Raw genomic sequence first — 16061 nt, 5'->3', positions numbered from 1 at the left:
GCTAAAGCTATAGCTTATCCTAAATTTTTTGAAGGCCCTCCCCTGTCTGTACAAGGCTCTCATTTGTCCCATTGTTTGTAAGATAACATAACTAGACCCACCATCTGCCAGGATTCCAGGATGTGCTTGGATGCATTCTTTAGATGTTCCTTCATTTCGTTTAGATTAATGGGTTGAATATTTTTGGAAAGCCACACTGCCACACGCTCTATTACCCACCCACTAGGGGTCACAATTAGGTGGAACATCTTCACTTGATTAGCGCCACAAATTATGATTCTTGGGTGCCCAGACCTTTGCTTTTCCTCTTTCTGTCATCAAAACAAGAGAAAGAAACTCTTCCGCTTTTAAGGTATTGCCAAATAAGTACCTTATAAATTGATCAAATGAAGCTAATACGGCTTATATAATCATATTGTTAGGACAAAGCTGTTAAGTGCCGAGTGCCCCTATTTAATACTTTTGGACATTATCTCAAAAAAGGAAACCATTGCAAGCTTGTACGATGCACTAAAATAGTCTCTTGCTAATTAGGTACTAGGCAAGGATAAACACGTACGGTCACAAGAACCAAAACCTTTTTGTATTAATTTGAAGAATGAAGCACTGAAGATCATATGCCTGCGAAGTGCAAAGCATTCGTGCAAGCTTTGCAGAAAGTCAACCACACAATTGAAGGGATCGTACAAAACAAACAAGTACAACACTAGCAATAATTCTCAACAAGAAGTCCTTCATAGAGAGAGAGAGAGAGAGAGTGCAAAGTTCAATCTTACAGTCTCATGATCTATCCTGAAATCTCATCCGTCTACATATTCAATAGAAGCAAAATCAAACAACTAGACAAGCTAAGGAGAACAAATGAAAGGAAAAAAAAATGAATTTGTCAACGAAAACAAGTAATATTTAAGACTTCTCAGAGCCATCGTACTATTTGTACGAGTACTTATGCCAACAAAGAAGCATAGAGATGCAGACTCTCATGATATAGAGCTTTCCTTTCTGTTGCTTCACCATTCTCCTCCACTTAGCAAATCTCTTGCCCATTGTTTTCCAATTAGTTCCCCTAATTGCAGCCAAATTTATTGAGAATCCTAGGTTATATATATATATATATATATTTATCAACCAGCCAGGTAAGGGATTTTACATGCAATTGTAGAGTTCCAGGGCTTCCACGAGGGTCCACTTCTACCATCAAACATATCAGTATCACGTGCGCAGTTCTCTCTCTCTCTGCATAGATTCAACTTGAACAGTTTTGTTTATCACTTACAACCTTGCCGGCCACTGAACATTGCCAAACTTTTCAAAGCAGTTCCAAGCATCGAGCATCAACCTTATCTTGTATAGTTCACAAACCCCACATTTTTATCCTTTTCTGGACACCATTTTCCCATTCTTTAAGCTAAGGCCTAAGAAAGGACTTGCTGGAGACCCCATCACTGACCCCATCAAATTAATGAACTCATCAAATGAGGCTAGTAAGATCTGGTATCTCCTCTCCCCAGGGACATATATTGCCGAGTTCTTTCCTGGACCGCTGAGGCTCTTGGCCTAACAGCATGGATATGCAGGTGGTCTAGAAGTCTTGGATTCTGATTTTTTAGGACAACATGATGATTTGGGTTTGGCTGGTTCCCTTTGCGTATTGCTATCACTAAACTCTCGTGACTGGAATATTGAGAATACGTCCCTTACATCAAAGACTCCCATGATCTTATACATAATGGTTTATTATCTGTAATCACTAATTTTTTTCAGAATGTTAAGGTTAGTTATGACTCTCTTAAAATAGTCTGTACGGTTTATATGGATAACTCCAGGTTATCTTTAGGCTTGTTTGTGTAGTTTCAATCTTCAATATTAGTTTCTTAGTAGGTAGAGTTTCCTCCAAGGGAGCACACAATCGGCCTCATTGGTACATCTGTATACAAGCATATTTGCAGTTAGTGTATAGCTATAATTAGGGTAATTTCTAGCTTGATCCATGTCCCAAACTAAAAGCAAAACAAAATGCTAATTTAACTGTAGGTCAACTACATTAAACACATCCTAAAAGAGGATTGTCACATCTCACATCTGTTAAGCAATCACAGCGGTGACAAGCTGTATATATTTCCTTTATATCCTCTAGTCAGGCTCAAGGTGGCTTGTCAATGCTAGTTGCCACACTTCTCTTTATATCTTATACTATACATATAATCTTTTCAAGTAAAAAAAGGAAAAAAGGAGATTAAAAAGGTGTTCTTTCTTTGGACTTAATTGGTCAAGAATGTTATCCATAAGCTTCAGGAAAGATTGCAATTAGAGATTTAGAGGTCACACTCCAACGTGTCAAATCATGTCCCATTGCCATGCAAAAGGATAGCAAGGAAAACCCCTACGCCTTATCTTAAAGCATAAGTATCAAGGATAAGATCTCTAATACTACCTTATAATCAATGTGGACCTTTATAAGATTAGAGGTTAAAGCATCAAACAAAATACCGAGTCCAGCTAATAAGTGAGTCCATGTTGGAGCTACCAGGGCCAATAAAGGGCATACACGTGGACGTTGTGCCGACATGGACCAATGACATGGAACATGTACACGTGCTGCAGAATGAAGCAAGACTTAGGGACATGTTTATATATATATATATATATATATATAAATGGGATACCAAGCTGAAAAGAAAGGGGTGGAAAAATTTGAAGCTGGTGGGGAGCATTTTCTTTTGTTGCATTTTGTTGGGAGGATGGGAAGTACAACAATAGGGGAGGGCAAGTTGTTTATCTTATAAGGTTTGGATGTGACTAAGTGAGACAGCACGATCACAACATTCCATATAAAGGAAACATCATGGAAAGATCAAAGGGTAGAGAGCAGCAGAATATGGGAAAGATAAGGAAAATGATAGCAATAACTTACTTTTAGTACACCACCTACTTTCATATGCTAAGAGGTAGATGAAGATTTGCATTTCTATGAAAAATGACAATTAATCACAACTTGCATTGACTTTCAGATTCGCCCATTCCTCTGCAACAAATCATAAGTAACAAATTTATGAATATATACTTATAATAAGCGTGATTCCACTTGTTACTTAAAGTATGATACCCAAATTAAGGTGAAATAAACCCATTTTAAAATTGCTTGTGATCCTCTTATAATTCTGATTATACTGTATATACATAATTAAGGTTTGGGATAAGGGATGGACTTGATGTATATTTCTTAGGGAAGTAAACAGTATGTATTGATTGTCAGCCACTATATATATAGAGGCATGACACTTTGTCTGAATGTGGAAAGCATCGAGTTTAAAAGTGGATAAATGAAGCAAATGGCTCATAGAAAAGAAGCCAAAGCCAGACATTACCTCCCAAAATGAGGACCCAATTCTCAAATATTCTTCCCTCATCAAACTTGAACTATCCCACAAAGAAAAAAAAAAATCACATTAATAGCATCTAAATAAATTTTACGTAGTGATTTATTTACAGCAAATTTTTACAATAAAGTCATCAAAATTGAAATTACCGTAAAGTCATTAAATTCTATCATTTGAGCTCACAGTAAAGTTGACTTTACTATATATAAACAAACCGTGATTGATACATACGTTTTTAAGATACTTTTGTATATTTCACAAGTAAGATGTTAAGAATGATTCTTTTCTCTTTTTTGAAAGGTGGAATATGCAGTCTTAAACAAACCCTACATGAAAACAATTTCTTGTTAACAGGACAAGGAATTTCGAATCTAAGCATGTCTTAAAGAAAAAAGAAGAAGAAGAAGAAGAGGTATGGTTCATAGTCCAATGATGTGACAAATAATTGAGATATATAAAGGTACTAATACAAAACAAAAAAAAAAATCATTGAATCACTGCAATAACTACATTCATAAACATAAATATTAATATTAAGAATATAACAAATAATTCCAGTAAAGGCTTAAGGTCCAAAGGAGATTTCCATATAGAAATGGTCTCTAACAGTCCCAATGGGTTTGGCCTTGCAGTTGCAGATACAATCAGGAAGCCCAAAGTAAATCAATAGGCCCAATGATCTATTAAAAAACCGGATTTCAAATTTCGCACGTAAAAACATTTGAAATTACCGAATTCTGTGTCTTCGCCCAGCTACCAGTCAGCTCTTTCTTGTCAATCATTTTTCCTTCTCTTTGAATTTGCTAGTAGCTTTTGATTTCCTAATTAGCATCTGAGAGAGAGAGAGAGAGATGTCGTGCTTGGCATCTTGCTGTGCTGCGTCCACGTGCGGGCTGTGCTCATCGGTGGCGTCTGGGATCTCCAAGAAATCAGCTAGGCTTGCCTATTGTGGTCTCTTTGGCCTTTCCCTCGTTGTTTCTTGGATTCTTAGGGAAGTTGCTGCTCCTCTTTTGGAGAAATTACCATGTAAATTTCCCTTCCTTCTTTCTTTGAAACTGTGAGATTTGCCCATCTGGGTATGCTTAACTTTTGCTTCGTTCAGTTTTTCGGGATTGATTATGGACTTAATTGATGAAAATAATAATTGGGTATTTTAAAAAAAATAGAAATTTACTAATTGGGCAGTTCAAATGTTTGAATTTTGGATTTGTTTTCTCAAAATTTGAAGAAAATTAGCTATTCAGGGATGCAATATTGTTGCTACGATTATCTCAAAGTATGGGCCTAACAAAGGCTGATTCTAGAACCTTAACTTTTAAGTTTCGAGCATTTTGATGTAAAAAAGAGTGCTTTTCGTGTTTAAAGATGGTATTTGATGCTTTAAAGTGCTTTTCGTGTTTAGTCATGTTTGAAGAGTACGCTAAGAATGTACAGAATCCTGAAATAATAGAAGGATTGATGTGCTTATTAAAGGACAGGAACTTTGATTGCAGAAAAATATATGAAGTTTCAATCAGAACGGAGTTTATTACCAACCTAAGCCAATGTAAGCGTGACTGTGTTTGTCCATAGTGTTAAGGATGTAACTTCATGATGGCAGAATTCAATGGTACTTTTGCTTATTGGTTTTCTTGCTAACAAAAGAAAATTATTTTTGTTCTGTAGATTGGCTCAGCATTCTTTAATAGAGTTGTTGAGCTCTCTTTGATATCATTTTTATTATTATGTCATACAAAAAATGAAAAGATCACTGTGATCACACTGCTTGTTCCGCTTAAGTACTGGATGAAATCTGTTATGCTTTTTTGCCATCTAAATATGGGACATCAGTATATTAAACATTCAGGTTTTGTATGTTTGATATGATTTTTTAGCCATAATTGATCGTTTAGAGAAGAGAAACCGTGTTTATTTCTACTGTAATTTAAAGCTCCTATATCAATTGGGTATTTATCTTTTGTGTGTTATTGGCTGCTTGACGCTCAGTAAACTATTTTATATCAATAAATACCCTAATAGCCAACGTTTCTTGCTCCAAAAGATCATAACAGAGCAATGCAAATGCTCCTGTCAATTCATGAATTGTTAGTATATTTAATGACTCTTGTGGTGTTTCTGTGGTACTACTAATATTTAGTCACAAGTATTCTGATATTGTTTTCTTGGCAGGGATAAACACTTCTACTCACACAGAGGCATGGTTTCAACAACAGGCAGTACTTCGTGTAAGCTTGGGAAATTGCCTGTTTTTTGCTATATTAGCTCTAATAATGATTGGTGTGAAGGACCAAAATGACAGACGTGATTCATGGCATCATGGTGGATGGATTGCAAAGATGGTGATCTGGCTTTTGCTTGTGATCCTTATGTTCTTCCTTCCCAATGTTGTCATCACAGTCTATGGTTAGTTTTGCTCCCTCAAGTGGAAGATCAATTATTAGAATCTTCTCTAATTTGGAGGAATGGTTCAAATGGTATGAGGACAGACTTTTCAAATGGACTTTGTGTTTTCCCCTTTTAATACATGAAACAGCATGTCTGCAAGCAAGGGTAGCTAACCCTCCCCAGACCCTACAATGTGGGAGCCTCATGCACTGGGTCCCACTGGACCTTTCTAATACATGCAACAAGCTTGTGTCACAGACAAAGAACTCAATTTTATGCAACTACATGAGACAATATTTTTGTTTTCATATCAACCATTTCCCAGATCTGCAAGGGGTATCAATTATAGGTCAAATCTGATTAGGATTCCATGAGAAGAGCAAGATCGTTCTTCTAATCAATGTTCAAATGAATTTTCCAATATGATGTCTATCAAGTAAATATTATGGAGTATTTGTGTTTCCTAATGGCATAATTACTGACCTGAAATTTAATTCAGTGAGATTTATTAAAACGCACAAGTTCTTATCTGCCATTTAATTCCCAGATTTAGAGAGAGAAGAGGGCAAAGCAGGCTTAGCTTCTTAGTTTTTTTGAGTTGTAATGCTTGTGTCTCTTGGGGCTATGTTGAATCCAACTTCTTGAATCCTATACTTAGGCTTTTATATGTGCTTAAACATTTTTGTCAGATATCTCATTGATATCCATGATTAACTTTGCAAAATTGCTTTACTTTCAGGAACTTTATCGAAGTTTGGTGCAGGGCTGTTTTTATTGGTTCAAGTGATTATATTACTTGACTTTACACACTCATGGAATGATGCCTGGGTTGAAAAAGATGAACAAAAATGGTTGGCTCAAATTCCTGTGGTTCATTGTTTTTCTCCATTCCTTTTGCTTGATTTTTAACCTTAAAATTCTGTGCCTTCAGGTATATTGCTTTACTTGCTGTATCAGTTGGTTGCTACCTTGCAGCATTTGTATTCTCTGGAATTTTGTTTATATGGTTCAACCCTTCTGGTCATGACTGTGGCCTCAACATTTTCTTTATTGTCATGACAATGGTTCTGGCATTTGCTTTTGGAATTATAGCTTTGCATCCTGCGGTAAGGATAAGCTTGTTTTCCCATTTATTGCTTTTCCATAAGCAGGCTGACCTGCTGTTCACAATTTGAGTTGCATAATCCAAGTGTATACTATTCTATGAATTTTCCATCAAATGGCAGAAGACTGGATAATGTATCTGGTTAGCTCCTTAGACCATCTGCTAGTTTACCTGGTGTTTGAACTTTATATCTTTTATAATTTTATTCACCGGGAGCTCATATTTCTTGGTTTAACTTCCAAATCCCTGGTTTCTCAAGGCCATTGCTTCATTATGCATGCTTAGGGACAATGCACACCATAAATAGGAAAGCATGTTACATATATCTCCTGTTGGTAAAAGTGCACCTGCGTATAAGACACACTGCAGTGTGCTAAGTCTTGATGACCCTGGGATTTGGCAGGCTTTTACCATTTAGGCACAAAATAATTAATAAATATATATTAGATTTTTGCAACTGAAAATATAATTGAAAGTGAAAATTTTACACAGGTGAATGGCAGCCTCTTGCCTGCTTCCGTGATATCAATTTACTGTGCTTATGTCTGCTTTACGGGTCTCTCCAGTGAACCTCGAGATTATGTATGCAATGGTCTCCATAATAAATCCTCAGCTGTTTCCACTAGTACTCTTATTCTTGGGATGCTCACAACAGTTCTCTCAGTTCTCTATTCAGCCCTCCGTGCTGGATCCTCGACAACATTTTTATCACCACCATCTTCCCCAAAGTCAGGTACTCAAATTATTTAATACTTCTTATCATTAACTCTCGGAAACATATAAATTGAATATATTTATACAAGTTTTCCATATTTCTTAGAGTTTCCTTTCTGACATTTCCAGAGGCCTGAGCTAGATACTTTGTTATATCTTTTTGCATGGTTCACATGTATTGACTGTTAACGTTTTGTTTGCTGTTCCCTAGGAAAAAATATTAAGATACTTAGAAGTAGAGGGGAGAATAAGGCTATAGAGTCTGGGAAAGGATCTTTTTAATTGTCCCTTGTGCATGCCTTGCCAAAATCTTATTTCGTAAATCATTTTACTTATGGTACAGTTTATCATTGAGTCAAGAAAATGAAGTGGCAGCTGAACTAGCTAATCTGGAACACTCCAAAAACCATTTTTAGTCCCAGCTGTGTTGCTAGGATTTTCATGTGGTATTTGGTGCAATTATATTTAACCAATATGAGTGGTAAATATCTGCAGGTTATTACACTCCTTTTATTTGTTGATTCACATCTTTCCTCACCTGCTGCTTCTTGTAAATTGTAATTATCACTAGTTAAACATGGTGACTAGAGTATTTTATCCAGTGCCAGGTGAAATGCTTCAAAACTTAAAATGATGTGTGAGCTAGATGCCATCTAAGTTTTCAAAATGAATTAGTAAGACTTCATTTGGTTGATGCTTTTGCTAATTTTTTTTGTTTTATATTCATTTTTTGCAAAAAAAAAAAAAGAGAAAAAAAAAGAAAGAAAGAATAAAATAAAAAAGAAAAAAGCAAATAGCAAATAGCAAAAATACTAACTAAATGGAGCCTAAATAGATAAGGTCCCTGCTGCCACTTAATGATGCTTTCTAAACTGGGGTCTAATTTTGACTTTTATTTGATAACCTTCTGCATTTCCAAGCCACCTTAAAATGCCCTCAGAAGTAATGTTCTTTCTTGTTGGGGGAATAACTTTCATTCATTTAAAACAGTAGTCTTTCCCTTTAATTGCAAGAGCTGGTTTTACTTTCGCTAACCAAGTGACAAAAACCTTGGGGTGCAGGTGGTAAGAAACCACTTCTAGAAGGGGAAGATGTGGAAGAAGGGAAGGAAAAGAAGGAGAAAGAAGCTCGACCGGTTAGTTATTCCTATTCATTCTTCCACCTGATCTTTGCCTTGGCAAGCATGTACTCTGCTATGCTTCTTTCAGGATGGACCAGCTCATCCGAGAGCTCAGTTCTTGTAGATGTTGGCTGGACATCAGTCTGGGTTAGAATCTGCACCGAGTGGGTCACTGCTGCACTCTACGTTTGGACCCTTGTGGCACCAACGATTCTCCATGACCGCGAGTTCTTCTAGGCTTGATGTCAGAAGCATGTCTAGCAATTCAAGAAACTGATAACATCTGAATTGTTGAGTAATAGTGTATAAAGCTTGTCAGTTTTTTAGAACTTTCAATGTCCTTCCTTTCCCCCTCCTGTATTTGGAAACTGATGGTTTTAGAAAGTAAGGCCAGGGTTGTTGGTTTATTGTATCCTGCATACAAACTGCGCATGATGAATGTACAGAGTCAAAGTTGTTATAGAACCGATACCTGGGTATAGGGCTTTTATATTTGAAGCTCTTCCATGTTTTTGCTCCGTTTCTTATTGTTTTGGGATCAAAGAAGAACACAGCTTCAGGCAACCAGACTCTCATTGGACACCAGTTGGCAATGGAGTTTCTGAACTCCAAGTCTTGGTGTACATAAATTAGTGGGGTTGCTGGTACCAAATTAAACTTCTCATATTCTATATGCTGAGGTGGTCCTTGCCATTTACATTCAGTTCATACGGGGAGAAATTGAAGTCACCATCATTTAACAGCTGCTGTGCTCAAAAATAATACCGAGTGCCTATCAGAACATGTGATCCAACTTAAAAATGGAATGACAAACCTATTCATTTTTTATGACTACTTGAGTTAATGCCAACTTTTCAACTATGTATCTATTTTGGTGGAATATTCATCAGCAATTGATAATAGAATTGTATATTACCCTATAGCCTGCGTTATAACAACAAGATCATGGCATGGCCCATTTATGTCTTAATGTTGAAATCATGACATAAAACAATATATATATATTAATTTCAAATGTCACGTTTTGTCTCAATTTTAACTTGGAGTGTACACACTTTAGATTCCAAACTTCATGAAATTTTCAGGAAAAATTTTCTCAAATGGGATTAATAGATAATTCTGAAAAGGGTTTGAAGACTAAATTTATATTATCAGTTGAAGGAAGGTATATCATTAATTCTTCATTTTTCCTTTTGATGCTAACCAAGCAGAAGGTACAGATGAATTTTGTTTGTATTTCTGTAGGCTGCATCAAATTCATGTAGCTCTAAGCCTATGTCTAAACACAGTGGGTTCAATTTTGCAAAAAAGATTAATGAAAACATTAGAAAATAGGGTCATCACTGATCAGGAAAGGAGGAAACCAGGCAGACTTGGAGTTCTATCATTACTGAAATCATTCCAATCAATCAACCTCATTATCTCTTCAACCAAGATACATAACCAACCTTATCAATTGTCATACCCCTTTTATGAAATATTGTCATCCTGTTGTAATTTAAGAGAAAATATATATCTTTTATGGGTTTTAATTTATAAAAAAAATATCTTTTAATTTAATAATAGCCCAATTTCAGAAGAAGATTACTTCCCCGAAGAGCTAAAAGAAAAAAAAAAAGGAAAAGGGCACAAACTTACAACTTTAACTCCCAAAATCAACATCTAAAGCAAAGAACATATCTTGTTTGTCTCTTTAAATTAAAAAAAGAAAAAGAAAAAAAAAGTGTACATGATTTGTGTTTTTTTTTTCATAAGAAAAAATTAAAACCAAAACCTATACATATTACATAGGCTCCCTTCTCAGTCTAACCAGTAAAATTCCACCCCACCCCCACAAGTCCACATTTTAACATGCTCCATCTCCTCATCATGCCCCCTTCTTCAAAACCCACTTCAACCACCTCCTCCACCGCCGCTGCCGCAGCCGCCGCCGCCAAAATTTCCGGCCATCACCACCACCACCACAACTCCCACTCCCCTCTCCTCCTTTGCAAACACTCTCCATCAGCCACCCTAGACCTCCTGATCCTAATTTTAGTCCTTTTCTCAGGAGCTTTCCTTCTCTCATCTTACTTCTCCTACCTCTTCCATTCCCTTTCTCTTCTCCTTTCCCCTCTCCTCTCCACTCACAGCCATTCCCTTTCCCTTCCTTTTCTTTCCTACCTCTTGGGTTGCACTCTTTTCTTTGCCACGACTCTTATTTCCATCGAGTTCTGCTGCGGTTCGCGGTCCCGTAAATGCGAGAAACCTGGCTGTAAAGGGCTGAAAAAGGCATTGGAGTTTGATTTGCAGTTACAAACGGAGGATTGTGTGAAAAATGGATCAAAGGAGATTGATTGTTTGCCTTGGAAGGGTGGGAGTGAAGGGAACCCTGATTATGAGTGTTTAAGGGCTGAGTTAAGGAAGATGGCGCCGCCTAATGGACGAGCTGTTTTACTCTTTCGGGCTCGCTGTGGTTGCCCTATTGCTAGGCTTGAAGGTTGGGGTCCTAAGAGGGGGAGACGCCATAAAAAGTGAGTGCTTTTTTGGGTTGATTTTGATGGGTCTTGGGAGAATCGGGTTCTTCTTTGATTGATTTATTGATTGCTTATATTTATGGGATTGTGGGTGGGTTTTTACCTCTGGGTTTTGTTTAGATTGAGGGATTTTAGTTGAAAATTATGGATTTTTTTATTGTTTAGCATTTTCGTTAGGCTGCTCTTTGGATGCCTTAGCAAAAATGGTCTTTTTTTTTTTCGAATTGGAACTGCTTTGAGAGATTGTTATAATTTTGGGTTCTGGGTTTTAAAGATCTCGGATTTTGTACAGGGGTGGTGATAGACATATAGTTATAGTGGAACTGGCACATATCTTCATTTTTCTGGACTGTAGTTTTGATGCTGATCACTAAACTAAAGCATGTTTTTATTTATTTTTCTAATATTTCTCTGGGATCAATCAATTTGTTTGCATATAGGAAAGTTCATGCATTCTTTTAATCAATGGTGCCATTTTAGTTCTGTGCTCTGAAAGAAAGATCTTCATTTTTAACTGTAAATTTGGACTATCATAATATTTTTCCTGGGCTTGTCTCCAATATAGAATTTGCAAGGGCTCTGATTGATTGTCAACTTAGCATATTTGTTCTATTTGGTTGTTTCTTATTATTAGGGAAGCATTGTCTGTAATTGGCAGATTTTCATCCATGCAGTGGGATGAAAAACATAAGGATGTGAGAGGCTTCTCATCTTTAATTATTTGATCTGCCAAATGTGTCTAAATGACTCATGTGCAAAAACTCTTGCTGTTTGGATTTTCGTTTTTTTTGGCAGCATTTATAATTCACAACTATTTTTGAGATTTGTAAACAATGAGCTTGTAATTTTAGAAGAAAAATTCAAAGTTATTTTTGGAGCCTGGAAAAGAAAACAATTGCATAAGTTGCATTTAGGCAAGGAATTTGTAGTTAGAATTACTACTAATTGAGGTATTTGATTAGTTTTTTTGTGAGGATAATTATTAACCTCTTGCTTTTCTGATGTTTTTAATATGATATGAGGTCTGCTTATGCTTGAAGTTTAACTTCTTTAGTTTGCAACATTTGCAAGCAAGCCATCCCACTGTATTCGAACATCAAGAATTGGTAAATTTACCTTCTTGTTAATGTGGCTCTTGCTATTTTTCTTTTGTGGTGGGCTTTTTCTTTACCTTAATGAGTTTCGGGTAGTTGAAAGTATGAAATCTAATTTTTCTTCAACTATTTTTTCTTATGAATGTTTTGTGTGTGTGTTGCAAGTGATAGCTGATGTACAACTTTATTCGTAGAAACCTTATGCAATCACACTAGGCATATACGTCTGGGATATCTTGAATCTTCCTTGGCTGTGTGGGTAGGATACCGATCAGGAATATTTGAAAAGTGTTAACATCTAAGCTGGTTAAAACTTGATAATTTCGAGTGAGTGATAACAAAATTGTTCAGAGGCTGAAAAATCAAATAGAATGCTGTTTCCAGTGGCTTTAAATAGTAAGAGTTGGTGTAGCCAGTAAAATGCTAGAAATTTCCAACATCCCTATCTAAAGGTTGCCTTCGTTGTCTCTACATTGAGGGAGGATTGATCAAATCCCAAAGCTGATAAAAACTGTGGTAATTCTCTTGATGACTAGGTAACCAAAGTGGTTTTATTGTTAACAGCGAAGAAGTTTGGCTATTTGTGCAGTTATATAGCAGTGATTAATGGCACTGAATATTATTTTTCCTTCTGTTTAGTGGTATCATGCATTCATTATCTGGCATTTCGTAGAATATTAATTTATTTTGTTGGAATTATTATGTGGCAGCAATTTTCCTGACAAAGACCTTGAATTACAATTTCTGATGGATAGATTTTTTATTTCTTTTATATTTGTAAAGTGATTAAGCCAAGTTCTGGTTTATTGCAGGGCTTTAGCCAGTGTGGCACAAAATGGAGATCATCGCTAATTATTGATGATGGTTTGTTCACTGGATCCTCTTTATATATTCCCAACCTTTTACTACTTTGATCTTCCACGCCTTCTCCTCTTTCTGGAGGACTTTACTTTGAGCAGAAGAAATTCTTTTATGCTATATTCCCAGTGGCATTTCTTGAACCTTCTTGTCTCATTTCTGGAAGGATATACAAAATTTAATTTGAATAAAATAACATTGGATTCTAAATGGATATTTTATCTCAAATTAATCTTTAGACTTCAGCTTTGGTAGTTAGCCATTTCAATAAACAATTAATAAATGTTTATCAATGTTGGCCTTTCGATTTGTTACCAATAAAATTGTAGAGATTTGGCAGCCTCATTACCAGAATTCTTTTTATTAAGCAATGCTATTTGTCTGATATTCTGATTATCTGACTACTTATAAATGATATAGAAATAATAAAAAAAAAAACCAATTTTATGGTTATCTATTTGTAATGAATGGTTGGATTATTGAATACTTTAGCATTTCTGGGTCTTTGAAGGTTTCATAATTGAGTAGGACTTGAATTCTTTGGATTGATGGGTTTAATTGAAGAAGAGGCCAACGTTCTCGTTTGCATTGGACTAAAATCAAGGAGACACCAGTTTTGCTTGAAGTAATGAAGTGCACAGCTTTTTCGCACTAAAACCAACGGTTTCTTGAATTCAAGTATATAACACAAACCCACAGCACTGCTGATAAAATGTAAAAACTCAACTGCAAGAACGGCTCTCATGGTCATCTCTCATGTTCAGTTCTCTCAAGCCAAAGTCTTCCCTCCTTCGATCGCTCAAATGCCTCTCGACTTCAGCAACCTACTCCAGAACCCACAGAAAACCCAACGACCACGAGCTCTTTCTTATCTCTTCTTTGAAATCTGCTGCAACCCATTTCTCCATTTCTCAAGGCCAAAAAACCCATTGCCTCGTAATCAAATCAGGCTTCAATTCCAACGTTTTTATTCAAAACACCTTGCTTAGCATGTACACCAAATGCGGCTCTATTGATGAGTCTGAACGCTTGTTCACTTGTTGTCCTAAATTGGACCCTATTTCTTACAACATTATGATTTCTGGGTTTGTAAAAGCTGGTCGGTTTAACGATGCACGGAGCCTGTTTGACGAAATGCCTAAAAAGGGTTGCGTCTCTTATACGACGATGATAATGGGATTTGCTTCAAAGGGTTTTTGGGGAGAAGCACTTGGGATTTTTAAGGAAATGAGAAATGTGGGTATTTTACCTAATGAGGTTACATTGGCAAGTTTGATTTCTGCTTGTTCGGGTTTTGGAGGGATTTTTATTTGTAGAATGTTACACGGTTTGGCGGTTAAGGTGTTGCTTGATAAATTTGTTATTGTTTCAACGAATTTGTTGCACATGTATTGTGTCTGTGGGAATTTAAGGGATGGGATGGAATTGTTTAATAAGATGCCGGAGAGGAATGTTGTTTCTTGGAATGTGATGTTAAATGGATACGCGAAAGCTGGGGAGGTTGAGTTGGCTAGAGAGTTGTTTGAGAGGATTCCTAGGAAGGAAAAAGATGTTGTTTCGTGGGGCACGATGGTTGATGCTTGTGTTCAAGTGGATCGATTAAGTGAAGCTTTGATAATGTTTTGTGCTATGTTGTGTGAGGGAGTTGAGGCAAGTGATGTTATGATTGTGGATTTAGTTTCAGCATGTGCCCGAGTGGGTGCAATCCAAGCGGGTTTGCAGCTTCATGGTAGGATTGTGAAGGCAGGTTTTGATTGTTATAATTTTGTACAAGCGACAATCATTCATTTCTATGCAGCCTGTGGGAAGGTTGATCTTGCTTACTTGCAGTTTGAAGTGGGCATTAAGGATCATCTTGCTTCTAGAAATGCCCTCATTGGAGCATTTATAAGAAATGGAATGATTGAACAGGCAAGACAGCTATTCAGTGAGATGCCTGAAAGAGATGTTTCTTCATGGAGCTCTATAATTGCTGGTTATGCTCAGAGTGAACAACCTAACGTGGCTTTACAGCTCTTCCATGAAATGGTAGCTAGTGGTATGCAACCAAACCAAATAACAATGGTGAGCGTTTTCTCTGCGATTGCCTCATTAGGCATATTGAATGAAGGGAGATTGGCCCATGAATACGTGCATAATAACTCCATCCCTCTTAACGATATCCTAAGTGCAGCAATCATTGATATGTATGCGAAATGTGGGAGCATCAGTGCTGCCTTGGAAGTGTTTTATCAAATCCGAGACAAGACCTCTACTGTCTCACCATGGAATGCAATTATCTATGGCTTGGCCATGCATGGACATGCCAATTTGTCACTTGAAATATACTCTGACTTGGAGAGGAGGCATCATATCAAGCAAAATTCCATAACATTCATTGGGGTCCTTACTGCGTGTTGCCATGCTGGGTTGGTAGAACTAGGGGAGACGTATTTCAAGAGCATGAAGAGTGCATATAACATAGATCCTGGTATCAAGCATTATGGTTGTATGGTGGATCTCTTGGGCAGAGCTGGACGTCTAGAGGAAGCTGAGAAAATGATTAGGAGCATGCCTGTGAAAGCAGATGTTGTTATTTGGGGTACGTTACTGGCAGCTTGTAGGACACATGGAAATGTTGACATAGGAGAAAAGGCTGCAGAGAATTTGGCAAGGTTGGAACCATCTCATGGTGGAGGTAAAGTTCTTTTGTCTAACTTATATGCAGATGTAGGGAGGTGGGGGGATGTATTATCTGTAAGGGGAGTAATGCAAAGCCAGAGAATGAGGAAATCACCTGGGTTCAGTGGTGTTGTGATGTAGTTATGTAGTCAACTAGATAACTATTCTGTTGGCCAGAAATCTAGAGCAATTTTCATATCTTTATGCTGGAAATTTGCATTCCCCTCT

The 16061-nt window shown here is 36.8% G+C and overlaps 3 protein-coding genes across 3 annotated transcripts; all 3 read left to right on the top strand.

Annotated features, from left to right (window-relative positions):
• The first annotated feature begins 4108 nt into the window (after window positions 1-4108).
• Window positions 4109-9222, top strand: LOC18602882 (Serinc-domain containing serine and sphingolipid biosynthesis protein). The gene is made up of 6 exons (XM_018119405.2): window positions 4109-4406; window positions 5550-5783; window positions 6505-6616; window positions 6697-6871; window positions 7363-7603; window positions 8646-9222. The coding sequence occupies exons 1-6, from the start codon at window positions 4232-4234 to the stop codon at window positions 8939-8941; spliced, it is 1233 nt and encodes a 410-aa protein (XP_017974894.1). The 5' UTR covers window positions 4109-4231; the 3' UTR covers window positions 8942-9222.
• A 1267-nt stretch (window positions 9223-10489) lies between these two features.
• Window positions 10490-13476, top strand: LOC18602881 (uncharacterized protein At5g19025). The gene is made up of 2 exons (XM_018119406.2): window positions 10490-11217; window positions 13127-13476. Exons 1-2 carry the CDS (start codon window positions 10556-10558, stop codon window positions 13164-13166), a joined length of 702 nt encoding a protein of 233 aa, XP_017974895.2. The 5' UTR covers window positions 10490-10555; the 3' UTR covers window positions 13167-13476.
• A 166-nt stretch (window positions 13477-13642) lies between these two features.
• Window positions 13643-16037, top strand: MEF18 (mitochondrial editing factor 18). The gene has a single exon (XM_007034524.3). The coding sequence runs from the start codon at window positions 13929-13931 to the stop codon at window positions 15972-15974; it is 2046 nt and encodes a 681-aa protein (XP_007034586.3). The 5' UTR covers window positions 13643-13928; the 3' UTR covers window positions 15975-16037.
• The last annotated feature ends 24 nt before the right edge of the window (window positions 16038-16061 follow it).

Source organism: Theobroma cacao, chromosome 4, assembly GCF_053813885.1.
Source record: "Theobroma cacao isolate CCN51 chromosome 4, ASM5381388v1, whole genome shotgun sequence".
In the NCBI taxonomy this organism is placed as follows: Eukaryota; Viridiplantae; Streptophyta; class Magnoliopsida; order Malvales; family Malvaceae; genus Theobroma; species Theobroma cacao.
Note: the sequence above shows the minus strand (reverse complement) of the source record. Positions and strands in the feature narration are given on the sequence as shown.